Here is a 17377-nt window from a genome sequence, read left to right as displayed (position 1 = left end):
GTGGGCAGGCATGCGGATCACATGCCTGACCCAACACAGATGTCTTTGCGCAAGGAACACGGCAATGCTGGGTGTATGAGTCCGGTCGTGGATTGCCACATAGGGCACCCTGTCTTCCCAGGACACACCCAGGATCCTTTGGAGGCAGCGGATGTGGAAGGCCTCTAGAGTTCGTATGTGCCTCTGGTAGGGGGTCCAGGGTTCCGAACCATAAAGCAGTGTGGAGAGGCAAACTGCCTTGTACACAGCTGCTTTGGTGGAGATGGTTAGGTTCCTGTTCTGGAAGACCCTGGACTTGAGCCTGCCGAAGGCAGCAGAGGCAGACCAATACGAACCTGGGTGTCGTCGTCGATGTTGCAGGAGGGGGACAGAATGCTACCGAGGTAGGTGAAATGTGGGACGATGGCAAGAGGATGACTATCAAGGGTGAAGGTAGGCTGCATGTGGTTGGGGGATGGACTCTTGCACGACTATCTGCATTTTCTTGATGTTGATCTGGAGACTAATGGCGCTGTATATGGAAGCAACCACATTTAACGCACGCTGTAGGGATTCTGGTGAGTGGGCGAGGAGAGCACAGTCATCAGCGTACTGTAGCTCCAGGATGTGTTGGGTGGTGGTTTTGGTGAAGGCTTGAAGTCGCCGGATATTAAAAAGATTTCCATCTAGTCTGTACTGTATCTGTACCCCATCTGTGGGATCAAGGGATTTGTGAGACAGCAGGGTGATGGTGAAGAGGAACATGTTGAAAATAGTTGGGGCTAGAACACACTCTTGCTTGACCCCTACATCCACAGGGGATTGGGGATTGTTGACCACCGATGCTCATACAAGCTTGCATCCCGTCATGGCCCTGCCGTACAATGTTCCTGAACTTTGGTGGAACCCCCAGCTTCCCGAGTACTTCCCACAGCAATTCCCGGTTTACAGTGTTGAAGGCCTTGGACAGATCAATGAACGCTAGTTACAAGTCTTTGCGGTGTTCTCTGCATTTTTCCTGTACCTGTCTAGCAACAAAGATCATGTCTGCAGTGATTCCTGCATGGTGGTGTTTTCCTCGGTTGAGGGCGGATTTCCAGGTTGAGTTTGGCTCTGATCAAGCGATGGTCTGTCCAACAGTTGGCTCCATGCATGGCCCTGGTGACTCGCACCTCCTTCCTGTCAGCTTGGCCGACAATGATGTAGTCCAGGAGATGCCAGTGTTTAGAGCGGGGGTGTTGCCAGGAGGTCTTGAATTTGTTCTTGAGTTGGAACAAGGTGTTTGTAATGACCAGTTGATGCTCAGAGCAGAGAGTAAGGAGGCGGAGACCTTTGTCATTAAGCTTGCCAACACCGTGCTGTCCGAGCACATCCTTCCATAATCCACTGTCAGAGCCCACTCTTGTGTTAAAATCACCTAGGAGAATAAGCTTGTCAGTGGATGCTGTTTTATTTATGGCGGAGTGCAGGGAGGCGTAGAAGAGTTCCTTGCACTCAGGGTCAGCAACCAGTGTTGGGGCGTATGATGATGGTGGCATAACGATTGTTTGTGAGGGGAATCCGCCAGGTCATCAGTCTTTCACTAATGCCAACTGGGGATTCTGGGATCTTCTGAAGTAGGCTTGTCCTCACAGCAAAACCTACACTATGGAGGCGACGAGAACCTTCCGGAAACCCCTTCCAGAAGATAGTGCAGCCTTCTCCCATCTCTGTTATAGAGTCCTCGCCATGGAAGCGGGTTTCGCTGAGGGCCACAATGTCGATGTTGTACCTCTTCAGCTCGTGCGCAACCAGCGCTGTTCTTCTTCGGGGACAACAGGAATCATCACGTACATCCAGGAGAGTTCCAGGTCGCAATTGTGATTTTTAAGTTGGTTTTTTTTCTTTTTTTTGTTAATTTTCGACCGGATGAGGGATGACCCGGCAGCTGCAGTAGGCTGCCCGGGTTGAAGAGGAACAGACCTTTTATAGGCCACATTTTCTAAGCCCTTCCCTCTCAGGGTGAGCAGGGCGGGGCTGCTCAGTCACATGAGGAGCTGCCGGAGAGGCACGCTGTTCCATCCCGAGCCTCGGCGACCATCTTTCCCACGCCGCCTGCACGCAGGGTTAGACTAGATACTCCCAGTCACATCCTGACCTGTATCCACCGCCCTTCCCCATCACCGCAGGACAGCGGGTGGGGGTTGGGGTGGGAATACGGTAGGGTATTTGGAGCAGGCTTGCGCAATTAATAGATTAGAGTGAAGGTAGTTGTGCGCAGTCTCTACCCTCACTGTCTTGGATCCACCCTATGTTTTCCAGTGGCATGAAGAGCTCATGACGACCTTCTATAGAGGGGAGTTGCAGAAGACTGCCAGGACACCGGTCTGTTGGTGACTGCCTAATGCGGGTTTTCTCCACAGATTTATCATTAGGGGTTTATACTCCCGTAGCCATAGCACGTGCAAGTGCACCCATTGGGCATTGGGGCAGTGGATGGTGGCAGTCAGGACATGTCCACACGCCTGTGCCTGTGCTGCCTACCTCTGGGGTCCACTGCAGCTCCGAGACCCCCTGCTGTCTGGCCCGAGGCTGCAAAGCACACTGTTACCAACGAGGAGGCACAGTAGAGGTCTGGGTGATGGAGAGGCTATGTACTGACAAGGAAAGACTTACGCACTCTGCTTTTCCAAAACTCAGTTGAGTTAGTCAGCGGCAGTGCCTGGGAGCGAGAAGCAAGCAAGCAGACAAGCATGCAGCTATGCTAGCTCAGGGGGGCTGCACTAGGCGCATCACACCACCCCTGTGGACCAAGTCCACCAGTCCACACGCACACACACACACACACAGTCTCAAGGGTTTTATTTCACTGGGAACAGAACAGCCAATATTCCTCTGTCAGCTACCCATCACACACAAATCCCCCAGCATGTCTCGCACCTACCGTCCCAGTAGATGCTGTCGTCTGTGACGGTGATGTGGGCGTGGCCGAGAGAGATAATATGCTGCAGCTGCTCCTCAGGGCGGAGGATCACTACCCCATCCTGGCTGGAAACATCAAAGCTTTCAAAAGTGATCTTGGTTTTTGTTTTCCTCTCGCTGTCTTCAAACGAGATCAGCTGCACCTCCGCTTTTGGCCAGAACTTACTCAGTAAGTTCTGCAGCTGGTAAAAAGGAAATGGAAACCAAAAAGAAAATTGTAAAGCTGGTCCGTCTATCATGCACAGTTGGCACAGGCTGACTGCAGGTGCCCAGGTGACTAACAGAGGCCTGTCCCAAGTGAAGAAGTGAGAGGAGGATAGTCTCGCTCGTACAAACCACAGCAGGGGTGCACAAGGGCCCGTCCATTTCAGGATTTTAGGCAAACTTTAGCCTGATCAAATCTTAATCTGAGATTTGTAAAAACACCAGCAGTGATTATCAAAAGTGATTGTTTTCAATTTTATTGAAGGTGATAAAAGTTCAACTAAAATAATGCTGTGAAAACATGTACTACAAAACGCTATAAACAGAACGGTGGGATAAGCGGCAATGACTGCTAGGACCCGGGAACAGGACCCACCTTGCTTTTAATAATGCCCTCCAGCAGGACTCGAGCTTCTGCCCTCGGATCCTCCAGCGATGGCGGCATTGTCCATGGCACAACAAGGAACATTTCATGGCTGGGGAGATGAACCTGCAGTCCTACAGTTGGGGGGTTAGGGGCACAAACACTGATGTAAAAATGTGTCTGAATGAAAGCTTTCTGCAACCAGCCCATGTTACCAGCCTTCAGGACACAGACCTACCGTGGGCCTGACCAGAGGCCGTGGTTATGAATAAATGTCAAATCTTTGCACCTGTGCATGCAACCACATACGCAAGCCTTTAATAAGATAATTCAGGCCAACTTCAAAACAAAGAGGCGGTGTGTCAGTACCAGCCTGCTTTAACACTGACCGAGTCAGTACCAGCCTGCATTAACACTGACCGAGTCAGTACCAGCCTGCATTAACACTGACCGAGTCAGAACCAGCCTGCATTAACACTGACCGAGTCAGAACCAGCCTGCTTTAACACTGACCGAGGCGACCAGTTGTTTGGTCTGCAGAGTCAACAACTCTGGGTAGCAGGATGTCTCCAGGGGCATCGTTGGGGGCACTGCCAGGGACTTCCTCTGGGATGAAGTAGAGCACAGCTGGAGCTCCACGCTCGCCACCCTCGCACTCTGGCAGCACCTCCAGGTCATACGGGGAGCCAGGCCTCAGGCCCGGCAGAGGCAGGGGGGGGCCTGCCAGCCTCCCCTTCCGGACGCTCGGGCCGCCCCTCTCAGAGAGGCGGTACAAGAAGGCCACGCCCACCCCAGACCTGCCGCTCCACAGGGCTATCGAGTCCTTCTGCCTAAATCGGAGATCCAACACTTCACCAGGGCCTGTGGGCAGAGCAAACCAGCAAACATTCATCAGGGCCTCCCCAACACTTCACCAGAGCTCCTTCCTAAATGACTTTGGGCTTATCCTGGCCTAACGCAAGCTTGGAGTTGGTTGCTAAAGGGCGCAGAACGGTGTGGGGTGGAATTTGACGGTGCCTCACCGAAGACAAAGGGCATGTGGAAAGACCAAAATATTTTTCCAACCTGCAGTTTACCAACAACAAAATTTGGAGAAATGGAGAAAAAATGCACGTTCAACAAAATGTTCAGTTTTCATCTAGAACAGTTCATGAGCAATAAACATTTTACATTATTTATTTAAACATACATTGCGCCAAATTCCAAAAATATTTGAGACAAGCATTAATGAGTTTGAAATAGACAATTCTTCTGTTCTTCTGTGAGACTGACAATTTGACATCTCTCCAATAAGAGTCAACAAGTGTTTGATCAATAGATAATTAAGGCCACCACAGAAGTGCATTCACCCACAAGTGTAGGTTTTCCACCCATTCAACCTACTGATGTGGTGTGGCTGTCACACCACTATCTGTCATTTGCATCTCTGAACTGGTAAAGCAGAGGAAGTCAGCTGGACCATAATTATCACCTGTCAAATCACTGGATTCAGATGCCCATCAACCACTATTATCACCTGTCAAATCAGTGGATTCAGATGATCATCCTTTTCATAAAGTTGACTGTAGCCCATTTTTTAACAGACCTCTCCCCCTCACAGCCAGGTCCCTCCCCCACACAGCCCGACCCCTCCCCAAAACTGCAAGGCTTCTCCCCCAAACAATCAGTCCCCTCCTCCACACAGCCAAGCCCCTCCCCCACACAGCCAGGCCCCTCCCCCACACAGCCAGGCCCCTCTGCAAAACAGCCAGGCCTCTCCCCCACACAGCCAGGCCCCTCCCCAATACAGACAGCCCCGCCCCCCAACGCTATTGGCCCACCTGTTTTTGTCTGGATGGTGCTAACGCTCATGACCGTGCTGTCCCCACACAGGGCTTCCACCCTGCAGCTGTACTGGTGGCAGGGAAGCAGGCCTGTCACTGTGTGCCAGGTGAGGAGCGTGGAGCTCTGGAGCTCCCCCTGGTGGTACACCTTAAAGCTGGAGATGGAGGAGATGTTCTGCACGGACCAGCTCACCGTATAGTTGTGGGAGCCAAAGGAGGACTGGTGTAGGTTTATGATTTCAGAGTTTGCTAGGGGACAAAAAATAAACAAAACTCTTTCATCAGGCAAAGCTTTCAAACAGTAGTATCCAAGACAATATTAGCATTCCCCTGTTAGATGTGTTGGAAGTGATGAAGTCGATTCACTGTTCAAAATTAGAGGAGAGATTGGCACACAAACTCTTAATCCAGCACATCCCATCATGTGCCAGGTCATGCGCCAGGGACACACTTAACAAAATCACATGATTTCCTTTGGCAGGAGCTTGGTAATCCTGCACTGACAGCAACATCTAGTGAAAAATCCAAGAAACCTACAAGTACATTAAGTAAGTTGACAGGAAAAGCATACAGGTTTTTTCCACTAGCCTCTACCCTGGGGCTAGATAAAAGTATGCATCAATGTAGGACTGCACCATACATCTAACTGCAGTTTTTAAAGCGTATTAAGACTAACTGCGGGATTGTAGTGTATAGGCGTCTTTTTCTTTAATCTGTTCGCTCCGGCATTATTTACTCAGTAAGTGCTGAATGTGCTGTGGTATCTGTAGCTTCCCATGCCGGTTTACCCAGTCTCTGGACCGGACATTTAAGCATTCTATAGGTAGATATATAATGTATATATTCTATAGGCATATGTGACAGCCTTGCCGTGTGGAGATATTGCTAAGCAAGGAAGCAAGCCTGTCTGTGAGTAAGTCAAACCTATGCTGATTTGGAATCAGGAGATGAATCATCAAAATGTGTGTATTTAAAATATGTTGCAAACCACCACTTCAATCCCGCACAGTTCAGTTAAGCTGTGCCATTGTTGTGAATGATGGACTTGTGTGTTATCTTTCTTTTCCACGGGAGCAACACAGAGATTTTACTTTAGTTCACTTACACTACAAGCCAAATGGTATTAGGCTACCTGTGGTTTAAAAAAAAACGCATCGATAAGATTTCAGTCAATTTAACAATTTTACTCCTCTGCCTCCAGAAAGATTAGACAGACCTCCAATAATTTCTTTAACTGTAATTAAAGCCAAAGGAGGTTATTTTGAGAAAAGTTGTTTTCAAAGTTGTTTTAAGTAAAACTTGTTGTGTTATCGTAGGTAGAAATTGAAAAATGTCTGTACTTTGGTTCGTTATTCAATAAATGTCAATAAATTAACTGAATTCCTCCCTACCTAAAGTGTCTTCTAAAAATTATTATTATTTTTTAAACCCACAGATGGCCTAATACTTTTGGCCTGAACTGTATTGTACACCACACAACCAATACATGGCCAAAAGTATGTGGACACCTGACATTCAACATCTTATCCAAAATAATTGATGTTAATATGGAGTTGGCCCACCCTTTGTTGCTATAACAACTTCCACTCTTCTGGGAAGGCCCTATTCAAGATACCAGAGCACTGCTGCAGGGATTTGCACTGATTGGGCCATTAGGTCTGGCTCACAGTTGGCTTTCCAATCCCAAAGGTGTTGGATGGACTTGCAGTCAGGTTTCTGTGCAGGCCAGTCAAGTTCATCCACACCATTCTCAAACCGTTGGGAAAGCATAGAATCATCCAGAATGTGATTGTATGCTGTAGCATTAAGATTTGCCATCACTGGGCCTAGCCCAAACCATGAAGAACAGTCCCAGAACAAGGGGTGTCCAGATACTTTTGGTCATATGGTGTGGGTGCCAGACACAGGCGCGATGTAGCTATACCAGAGTTTCCATCGCTGAGGACCATCCTGCTGAGGCGGGACTGGCCCGTAGACTGGCACACCACCTGAAGCCCCAGCTGCACCCTGCTACAGGGAGGCAAGCTGCCCACGGTGAACACCGGGCTGCCCAGCGTGTGTCTGAAGCTCCTCTCCTCCAGGACGTGGCCAGAGCCGTCCACGTGGAAGACCGTGAGCAGGAAGGCGGTGAGGCCCGAGGCGGGGTCGCTCGGGGGGCAGTCCCATCCCACGGTCACGCTGTTGCTGTCCCAAGCGGTCACCCTGAAGTTCCTGGGCACGTCAGGATCTGGGCATTCACACAGGGAACTTAACACGGCACTCTGAGCACGCACCAGCACAGCCAAGCTTTACAATGTGATCATTCACACAAACAGGCTAACCCATGAGCCTATGCATGTTCGGCTACAGTAATTGCACAATGCTAATGAACCTGCTGGTGCTCATATGGCAATAGGGCAGTTCACAGAAGTGTGCTACTTATCAGACCTCCAAAAGAAGGGAGTCAGCAAATTAGATAGATACAGTGCTCAGTAGCAAAATACCCTACTGGATCAGCATTATGTGAACCTTAGGTTCTCCATAATATAATGTGATCAAGTTTTGTATCGTTACAGTAGAAACCTGATAACATGGGAAACAAGTTGGTGTCTTTGGTGGTGGGGTGCTGACTGAAGATCTTGATACAAATGGGTCAGTGGCCAGCCAGATACCAAGGTTAACCCGGTGTGATAAGCTTACAGAGATAGCACAAGCAGGATCATTGATCTGTACTGTTTGGTCCTGATTGTGTCTTTATTTCATGACTTGGTGTTTTGCTTTGATCTTTTTGTATATATGGGGAAAGGTGCAATGGTTCAGGGAGACTCGTCTAAACTCGTCTCCTGCGCATATGCAAATGTGTATAGCCATTTCACCACTCACATTTTGCACCATTGTATATTGTTAATATTACTGGACACACTGAACAATAAACTGCATTCATTTTAACCTGCCATTCTTCGTTGACTCTTGCCACTGTACACCTAGCAGTTTAAGGTCCTAACATACACATAGAACTGAGGATATCAGCACCTCGTAGTTACTGGCCTATACACTAGTGTTGTAACAGTTCATACTCAATTGTATTTATGCAGGCTACACAAGCCAGAGACATGTCTGCCTCTACCAAGTTTTAGACAGCGATCAGTATAGAGACACACTACTGGTGGAAAGCAGTTTCCTCTGGCCATGCATTACTGTTAGCACCAGAGGAAAGGTGAAAACACTATTTTGGAGTCAGATAATCAAGATTACATGAAATTAATCCCATTCCAGCAAGACTACATACGTTCCTTCACCACACAGATACTTCCACTGTTTGGTTTGCGGACGGGTTTCTTACAGTTGGTGACCTCCACATGCCGTATGGAGTATCTGAGGGGTTTCTTACATGAATCTACTCACATATACCTGCTGGTGCTCACACGAATCTACTGGTGCTCATATGAATTTACTGGTGCTCATATGAATCGAATGTTGCTCAAATGAATCTAAAGGTGCTCAAATGAATCTAATAGTGCTCTTACAAATCTACAGGTGCTCATATGAATCTACTGGTGCTCATATGAACCTAAAGGTTCTCTTACAAATTTACTGGTGCTCATATGAATCTACTGGTGCTCATATGAATTGAATGGTGCTCAAATGAATCTAATGGTGCTCATATGAATCTACTGGTGCTCATATGAATTGAATGGTGCTCAAATGAATATAAAGGTGCTCATATGAATTTACTGGTGCTCATATGAATCTAATGGTTCTCTTAAAAATCTACTGGTGCTCATATGAATCTAAACATGCTCATATGAATCGAATGGTTCTCAAATGAATCTACTGGTGCTCATATGAATCTACTGGTTCTCATATGAATCTAAAGGTTCTCTTACAAATCTACTGGTGCTCATATGAATCTACTGTGCAAATGTACAGTACTTGGAAGTGGCTATGGATAACAGTGCTGCCCATAATGCACATAATGTAGAAAGCACAAGATACTAATAACAATGGCTATTTAGCAGGGAGAATTAAGTGAACAAAATGTCACGTGGTGGATAGAAGCATGAAAATTGGTACGAAAAATACATTTTAAAGACAAGCTGAAAACAGGAACATTCTTGTTACCCATAACATTTTTGTGTGTATTGGAGTGAAATGTATGTATATAGATGGTAATTCAACAAACTTTGTGGTCAGACTGTGAAACTTAACAATAGTCAGGGTTTTGAACAGAGTCTAACGTCATACACATTAGTGTCACTTAGGATGTAGGGGAGAGTCGGTATAAACGCAAGGCATAAATATAACACGGTAATTATATTTTTGTTCACTGCTGCTACAGTCGTCATTTGAGGATTGTATACGCGCAATTCAATCCTATACCGAATGATTCATGGAAAAGAAACAGCATTTATCACATGCATTTATTATAAGCACACACCAGATTAGTCTGTATAGTAGGCTTTTGCTATTGGGTTTTGTGTTAGTTTTTAATGCAAAATTAATTGTTTTACATTGGCAAATTGCTCGTAGTTGTGTCTCTCCTGTCAGCATCTAGTTCCTCGTTTACGAAATAGGGAAATGGACAATTATTGAAATGACTGAATTATTCAAATAAACAATTATTGTTTAACATTTTCATGTGGGGAAAAATTATTTCTTTCGAGGCATCTTTGAGAGAGACCAGCAAAGTCGTGCTCAGACAAGAGACACCAGCTACAAGCAAGCGAGGGGAACGTGAAACCTGACACCATGATAGGTTGAATAAAAATAGGTATTAATTATTCAACGGTTTTTACTGACAGAGGTCAAAGTGTGCAATGATTTTAATGCAGGTTTTGGTGACGGTCAGGTGCGAATGTCTCGCCCTCTCCTCTGACGTGCGTTTGAGCTGCTGTTTGTAGCCCTTTGTAATTTCATTGGAGCAAATTTCATCCCGCTGTCTGTGGTTGTTGCTGTTTCAATTCCATTAAAATCCTTTTTGCTCAAATATACTGGCTTGTGCAAACTTATTTTCAATTTATCCTCAATAGCACTGTATCCTACAGTGTGAATATAGTTTATTCCACGGATAATGTTTGGTGTGAGGGTTCAGTTGCTAAATAGCCTGCCAGAGGAGAGACCGACACATTCGCACATCCGCATTCCGTATCAGCACCTGGCTATTGTCAGGCAGTGGGGGTGTGAAGACAAGCCAAACTCCAGTAAACAGTCCTAAAAAAGTTTTAGTCATTCAGTCAGACTTAGGCTGCATTCACACAAATTTTTTTAAATTACGGTGAAAAGGTCTTTTCGATTCCCAGTTCAACCTGCTGCCAGTGTTCGATGATGCATATCCCTAGGGTGGTCAAACCTGTTTAGACAATTTTTCAGAAAACAGTGTTTGACAGTGTATTTTTAATCCATAATGGCATAAATGACGCACTCTTACCGGTCAGCGCGGTGAGGCACAGGACTGTGGGGGGGGGGGGGGGGGGCAGACGCACTCTTACCGGTCAGCGCGGTGAGGCACAGGACCGCGGGGCCGAGCGCCATCTCCACACACGCCACGTAGCTCCGGCAGCCGTCCAGGCCAGCGAATCGGTAGTGCCCCCTGCGCGTGGTCTCGTTGCACAGGACCGCCAGGCCGTCCAGGTCCGGCCGGTACAGCGCCACTCTGTGCAGGGGGTCGGGGGGGACATGGGGGCTCCCTCGCCAGGAGACCAATAGCGTGGAGGCACCCCGAGACTCCGCCCTCAGTGGAAAGCGGTGGGTGTGGCCTGGGGAGAGCAGGGTGTGCTTGAGAAACTGGCATTGTAACCCAGGAGGTCATTTATGCCAAGCTGCACTGCTGATGGAGCCTTCAAAGACACCAGTTTCCATAGACGAGCTACTGTTAATGAAGAACAGTAAGCCAACATCTAATATATTAAGCCATAAAAAGATAATGTTAGTAAAAAGCTAGAATTCTGGAAACCTGAAATGAGGCATTGTTCATTTTTCAGGCGTCATACACTGCTAACAAACTATTCATCAAATATACAAAAGCATTCTGATATTATATTTAACATGTAGAGTGATACAGGGACACTCTGTTGCGTTGCACATAAAGTCACGGATTAAAGCCAAATTTACAGTTACTTCAACTTTACACAGAAAAACTGCCCACACCAACAACTAATAATTATCAATATACCTATAGTAGTAGGTTTCATTAGGTCATATTGAATTATGACCTAATGGAACCTATCACTCCATCTATTACACATCTAAACAGCAACCTGAATCTAAGCTTTTAAGTTAAATGTTGAATTAACGTCAAATTCATTAGTATTTATCATAGCAATATTGGTTTTCTGATACAGTATAACACCTGTTAAACTGCATTCAAACAAAAGATATACACATTCTGATAACTGTTAAACTTGTAAATAAATAAAAAGAAACTCTTCATTTGTATAGTGATCATTTCAATTATTCATATGGAAACAATTTAATTATCAGTATGTATGTAGCTATCCAATTAAACTGCTTTTTACACTGATGAGGACCATTTAACAAAATGATTCTAAGCTTTGAAGTTATGTGCAAAAAGTCCCATGTATTTGGCAAAGAATAATTTAATACCCTTAAATTATATTCTTAGTAAAAATAGAAATATTCTGGTAAATTACATATTCAAAGGAAAAAGTAGTTCTGGGGCCTGATGCATAGAGTTTGCGTGGATTTAATTATATTGTACAACCATTTGCGCAAATTGTACAATTTGCTTAGAAATGAATAATTTTTTTTTAAATCACACATGCAGATTATATTAATAAATCACAAATATCCCTAAACTTGTAGGCTCGTGAAGGAGCTTTAGGACTCTACCAAGTGAACACCCTCAATTTCCTTATATGGGGGCATCATTTCACCATTTAAATCTCTTGGAAATAGCAGTAAAACTGCTAAATTTTAATTGTAGTAAAACATAGAGGAACATACTGACAGGAAAGTGAATTAAAAAAAGAATGTTTTCAGAATGTTAGATTTAAATGCTGTTGCAGTGCAAACAATTTGGAATTTTCAGATCTTTGAAAACCTTATCTGGTCAAGTTCAGTTTCTGTTGATGTCCATAAGTGTAAAGAGGGAGGCATACCAAGTGCAATGATAAAGTCCTCCTTTTGGTAGAGATAATGAGTGTCGTTTTCACAGGGAAACACTTCATTTGGCTGGAATGCCTTGAGAGCTTCCTGTTGTGAAAGAGAAATTGAAGATTCCCAATTAGCCATTCTAATGGAGAATTTAGGGGTCCGATTAACCACATTATCAACTCGCTTTTGTTAGACTACAAAAGGGAAAACAGGCACTTGAGAAAAGTGACGACAGCACTAAACTTTTCAGTTTTACTTTTCAATAGTTTCCATGTTCATTCAAACATCTTGAGATGAGAAATTTGAAATGGCTCCAATTCAAAAGCACAAACCATGAGAGGGTCCACAGTGCTAAACATTCTGGTTTCCCCTGTGTCAAAATAAAGCCCCACATTCACCAGCTGAGATCTGGTGACTGCAAAGGCCATACCATATGATTCACATCATTTTCATACTCATCAAACCGTTCAGTGACCCCTCGAGCTCGGTGGATGGGGACACTGTCATCCTGGAAGAGACCACTCCCATCAGGATAGAAATGTTTCATCATAGGATAAAGGTGATCACTCAAAATAACTTTGTATTGATTTGCAGTGATCGTTCCCTCTTAGGGGACAAGTGGACCCAGACCATACCATGAAATTGCGCCCCACAGCATAACAGAGCCACTGGACGCCCTCATTGTAGGGGTCATGCATACAGGCCTGTACTGTTCTCTTGGCATACCCCACACATGCACTCGCCCACTTGTGGAGAATATAACAAGGCAGCAGCACCCTACCTGGGAATTTAACCAGTAACCTTTGGGTTGCAAGTCCAGTTCCCATCTTTATAGAAGTAATTGTTCAAATTAAGTGGCCTGCAGCATAATTTAAGAGAGCCATCAATCTGCCACAAGACCGAGGTAATGGACCATATTTTGGAAAACATATGTCTAGCAGTTTCTATTATTGACCATGACAACAGTCATGAGCTAGATTGAAAGGTCAGTAACACTCACCCCACTTCTGCTGGGGGGGAGATACGCAGTTCTGTGCGCACTGCTCACATTGATGGAATCTGATGAGAAAAGCATGTTCAGCATTGGATCCATCTACATCGCCCCCGTCAGCAACAATGTTGGAGACATTGTCGGAGCTAGACGTCGGACTCGGCAGAGGAAATTCGTAAACAGGAATTGGTGGACTGCAGGTCAACCATACATTTGTAAACGGTCAATTAGCTTCGAATTACAATTAATGACCATGTCAGTTTCTGTAATTATATGTTTAACAAAAAATTATATTCTTGAAAGAGATTGGCCAAAAAGTACACGGATCGTACATGGACCTAAAAAGCATCGCCAAAACAGCGATACACTTATAAATCCAATTTACCAATACAATTATGGATTTCCGTTTTCTTCTCCAATTCAGCTTCAGAGTCAAAGTCACAAACGTGTGAACAACTGAATTTCACACTTACCGGAAACAACTGAAAAGTTCCACACATGGGAGATTCCTTCATAGTCCGCGCGTAATGTGTGTACATCCAGTGTCGTTACTATCAACGACACAAGTTTGCCTTTACTTCCTATGGGTGTAAGTTCATTGCTGTCCAGCCATATCTTGGTATCTGGTCTGATAATGATTGAGAACAATGTCACCGTACAAACAACGAGGTGCATAGGTTTCAAGTAAATGTGCTTTGAGAAGTTATGAACCGAAGGTTCTAATATTCTGTACTTAATACCTATTCGCGGAGGCGCTGACGTTTAGAACCCAACAGACAGAGAAGACAGGACTGCTGCAGCTTCCTGAAAATGGCAAAGTTGGACGCATTCGTGTGACTATGCATTCAGGTCTATAGGCCTAACTGAATGGACACACCCATTAATGAATTTTAAAAACAAAAGGTAAACGTTACCTATAGGCTACACATGCATAAGGCCATTCAAGCCACAGCAATTTAAAGCCAAAATGACGTTTCCCTTACGCGTTGCCAACACCAGCTGATTCACTCCACTACAGCTGTAAATTAAAATATAATTCTAATTGTACCTCCACTGTGATTCACTGAAACTGGTTCATGTAAACGAGTCATGCAAAAATAAACAAATAAACAATTAAATAAATAAACAAACAAATATGTACTCACCCAAAGAAGAAGAAAGCTGCAGTGCTATCAGTAATGAGAGAATAAACGCGGAGGCAAACCTGCAAATGTACAGATGTAGATTGCATTAGTGGAGCGCGTATTACGAGGACGTATTTATTTAATATATAAACCCACAGAAAATGAGCATATGTACATTTTCAGAGAATAGTTCAACTACTGTCCCTCTGTGAGAAAGCGATATGAGCGAAACGAAACAAAACATTCAGCTGTCGATATAATTTCGCAACACATTAGACCTACTAATACTGATATTGGGCGTATTCTCTGCAAACCCTCTGATTCTAAAATCAGACCGAGTAATTAGACAATTAGCTACACCTTTCAATTAAAATATTGACCACCCTTTTTACTCAGTTAAAAAAGTAAGATGAGTGAAACGACAATTCGTCAGAATCTCTGCGTTAGGTTAAAAAAAAAAACATTTGAACAAACAGGACATTTTCCCATGGTAGTGCATGCTGAATGTTTCTTTCTATTCTCAACTTAATCATATATCCTTCTCTAGTTTTTCACTCAGGCTCTGTTGGTTTTTGTGGACATTAAACGCGGCAATACATTTAGGTTATAACCCTTATTGTTTGCAAGCATCCTATTGTGTTGAAGATAGGCTAAATAGTAGGGAAACACAGAATGCACGTGTCAGGTAAATATAAAAGCAAAATAATTACAAATTACATATTGAGTCCTTTCATATGCCGTAAATCTGGCGATGTGTTTAATTGAATCGTAGGGCATGTCGCCATGTAGAATTCTTACAGATCCTTCTAACCCAAATGCGATACTGCGTGGTCAAAACCTGAATTTTGGTCTTATCTGACCGTAACACTCAGTAGGTACCAAATGCTGTTTGGCAACTCCAGGCTTATGTTTTTATTGCCCTAATTAGAGGCTCGTTTCTGGCAATCCTTCCCAAAAGCCTGTTGATATTGAGATCGCGGCTCATGTTAGATTTGAAGACTTTGGTCTGTAATCAATCCACATTCGTCCTTAGCTTCAACAAAAAGGGCACACTTCTTTCAGAAATTCTGTTTGGTGAGTTAATTTTAGTGATCATGGAATTTACCAACCTGAAAAAAGATGTAGATTTTGATGGATTAAAAATGATAAGGGTGTACATTTTTTATATATACTGCCTTCCAGAATTATTTTTACACTTGATAAAAGTGAACAAAGAAGGCTCTATAAATAAGCAAGCAATGAGCTCAATGAGCTATGTGTATAACATGTTTAAAAAGGGGGGTATTTTCTTCAAAATAATAATAATAATATATATATGTATATATATATATATAATAATAATTATTATTATTTTGAAGAAAATACCCCCCTTTTTAAACATGTTATACACATAGCTCATTGCTTGCTTATTTATAGAGCCTTCTTTGTTCACTTTTATCAAGTGTGAAAATAATTCTGGAAGGCAGTATATATAAAAAATGTAGATTGTGTGTTGAAGTTGCTCTGGACAAGTTTCTGCTAAATGCCTCTAGCAATGTTTCTAGCAATCCCTCACTGAGCCAGCATAACCAATCCCTCAGAAACGCACGCTTACACGCATACATGCACGCGTACACACAGATGCGCATGCGTGCGCGCACAAAAAATGGACAGAAATGCGCACAAACAAGTTTCAAGTTTAATTGTCATTTCCACATACATAGTATAAGGGAACGAAATGTCGTTCCTCACGGTCCAAGGTGCTAACACAAAATACAACACAGTCTCGAAACATAAAAACAGAATAAAAGCACAATAAAACAGTGATAAATATAAATAATGCAGTATAAGTGTAATTATAAGAACTATAAGAATATAGGTAATATAAATACTGCCTAACCAGTGGCCTCAGTGGTAATTATACATAGTATAAACAGGAGGCACAGCGGTGATGATGGCCCGGAATAAAGGGTCGGTACAGGGTAGTCATAAAATGTCCGGTACAGGGGCAGAGAGGTGTAGTCCAGGTGCGCATCTGCGCACACACACAGATGTGCCCGCACACACACAGATGTGCCCGCACACACGCACGAACGCACACACACACACACTCTCTCTTGCACTTCTATGAAGATGTGGGATGGGGCAGAAAATTAACTGTCAGGGAGGAAAAATAATCAGTGACAACAATCGTAACTACAGAACCCTTTTAAAATACTCCAGATATTACAACCATTTTTACCACACACCATTATTTAGAGCAATTTCACACTATATTTGGTATTTTTACATAGTATCAATTTATACAGCTGTCTACATATTGAAGCAATTCAGGTGAATTATTCTGCTTACAGTATAACAGCTGTGTCCTACCTGGAAATCGAACCTGAAACCTTTAGAATGCAAGCACAGTTCCTCAACCACCAAGTTACTCAACCATACAAAGAACTGTCAGCAGGTCATTAGTTCAAATGGTGTAGGTCATATTTTTTAGACTGAAGTGTTTTTTAATGGCCTATTGTACACAACAGACCTACTAATTGTTTGTATATTGGCCGAGGATCTATAGGGCTAGATAACATTAATTTAGAAATGTGGGCAGCTACAGTAGTTAAAAAGTGCTTATCAGTATAGGCGCCACAGTGTATGTGAACCATTCTGATTTAAAGAAAATCGATATACCTGGTGTGAGGAAGTCGTTATCTTGCACCAGTTTCTATACCGAATTGCAACACAGATTGTACTTAATTTCAGAGGCGTCTGTATCTCCACTAACAATAATAATACAGTCGGTCGGTCGTCTCGTTAACAAGGTAGCTAACATTAAACTCGGTGAAAATGCAGAAAGCGGAACTGTCTA

General features: G+C 43.9%; 1 protein-coding gene across 7 annotated transcripts in view; it reads right to left on the bottom strand.

Moving 5' to 3' along the window:
• Nucleotides 1-15287, bottom strand: part of LOC118218895 — a 108576-nt gene extending 93289 nt beyond the window's left edge. For 2 of the 7 annotated variants that reach the window (XM_035401626.1, XM_035401628.1), the window contains exons 1-9: nucleotides 15256-15287; nucleotides 14560-14618; nucleotides 14155-14218; nucleotides 13888-14042; nucleotides 13424-13482; nucleotides 12429-12522; nucleotides 10800-11066; nucleotides 7256-7558; nucleotides 5329-5580 (exon numbers count right to left, since the gene is read on the bottom strand). In XM_035401626.1, the coding sequence (XP_035257517.1) occupies nucleotides 5329-5580; nucleotides 7256-7558; nucleotides 10800-11066; nucleotides 12429-12522; nucleotides 13424-13482; nucleotides 13888-14042; nucleotides 14155-14218; nucleotides 14560-14618; nucleotides 15256-15272 (1270 nt within the window). In that variant the 5' untranslated portion in view covers nucleotides 15273-15287. Of the gene's footprint in view, nucleotides 1-2902; nucleotides 3123-3520; nucleotides 3643-4021; nucleotides 4370-5328; nucleotides 5581-7255; nucleotides 7559-10799; nucleotides 11067-12428; nucleotides 12523-13423; nucleotides 13483-13887; nucleotides 14043-14154; nucleotides 14219-14559; nucleotides 14619-14713; nucleotides 14831-15255 lie in introns of those variants that run through there. The other 5 variants (XM_035401624.1, XM_035401627.1, XM_035401625.1 and 2 more) reach the window with 5 other exon arrangements.
• Between the last annotated feature and the right edge of the window lie 2090 nt (nucleotides 15288-17377).

The sequence above is a fragment of the Anguilla anguilla genome, chromosome 19 (assembly GCF_013347855.1).
Source record: "Anguilla anguilla isolate fAngAng1 chromosome 19, fAngAng1.pri, whole genome shotgun sequence".
NCBI classification, from domain to species: domain Eukaryota; kingdom Metazoa; phylum Chordata; class Actinopteri; order Anguilliformes; family Anguillidae; genus Anguilla; species Anguilla anguilla.
Note: the sequence above shows the minus strand (reverse complement) of the source record. Positions and strands in the feature narration are given on the sequence as shown.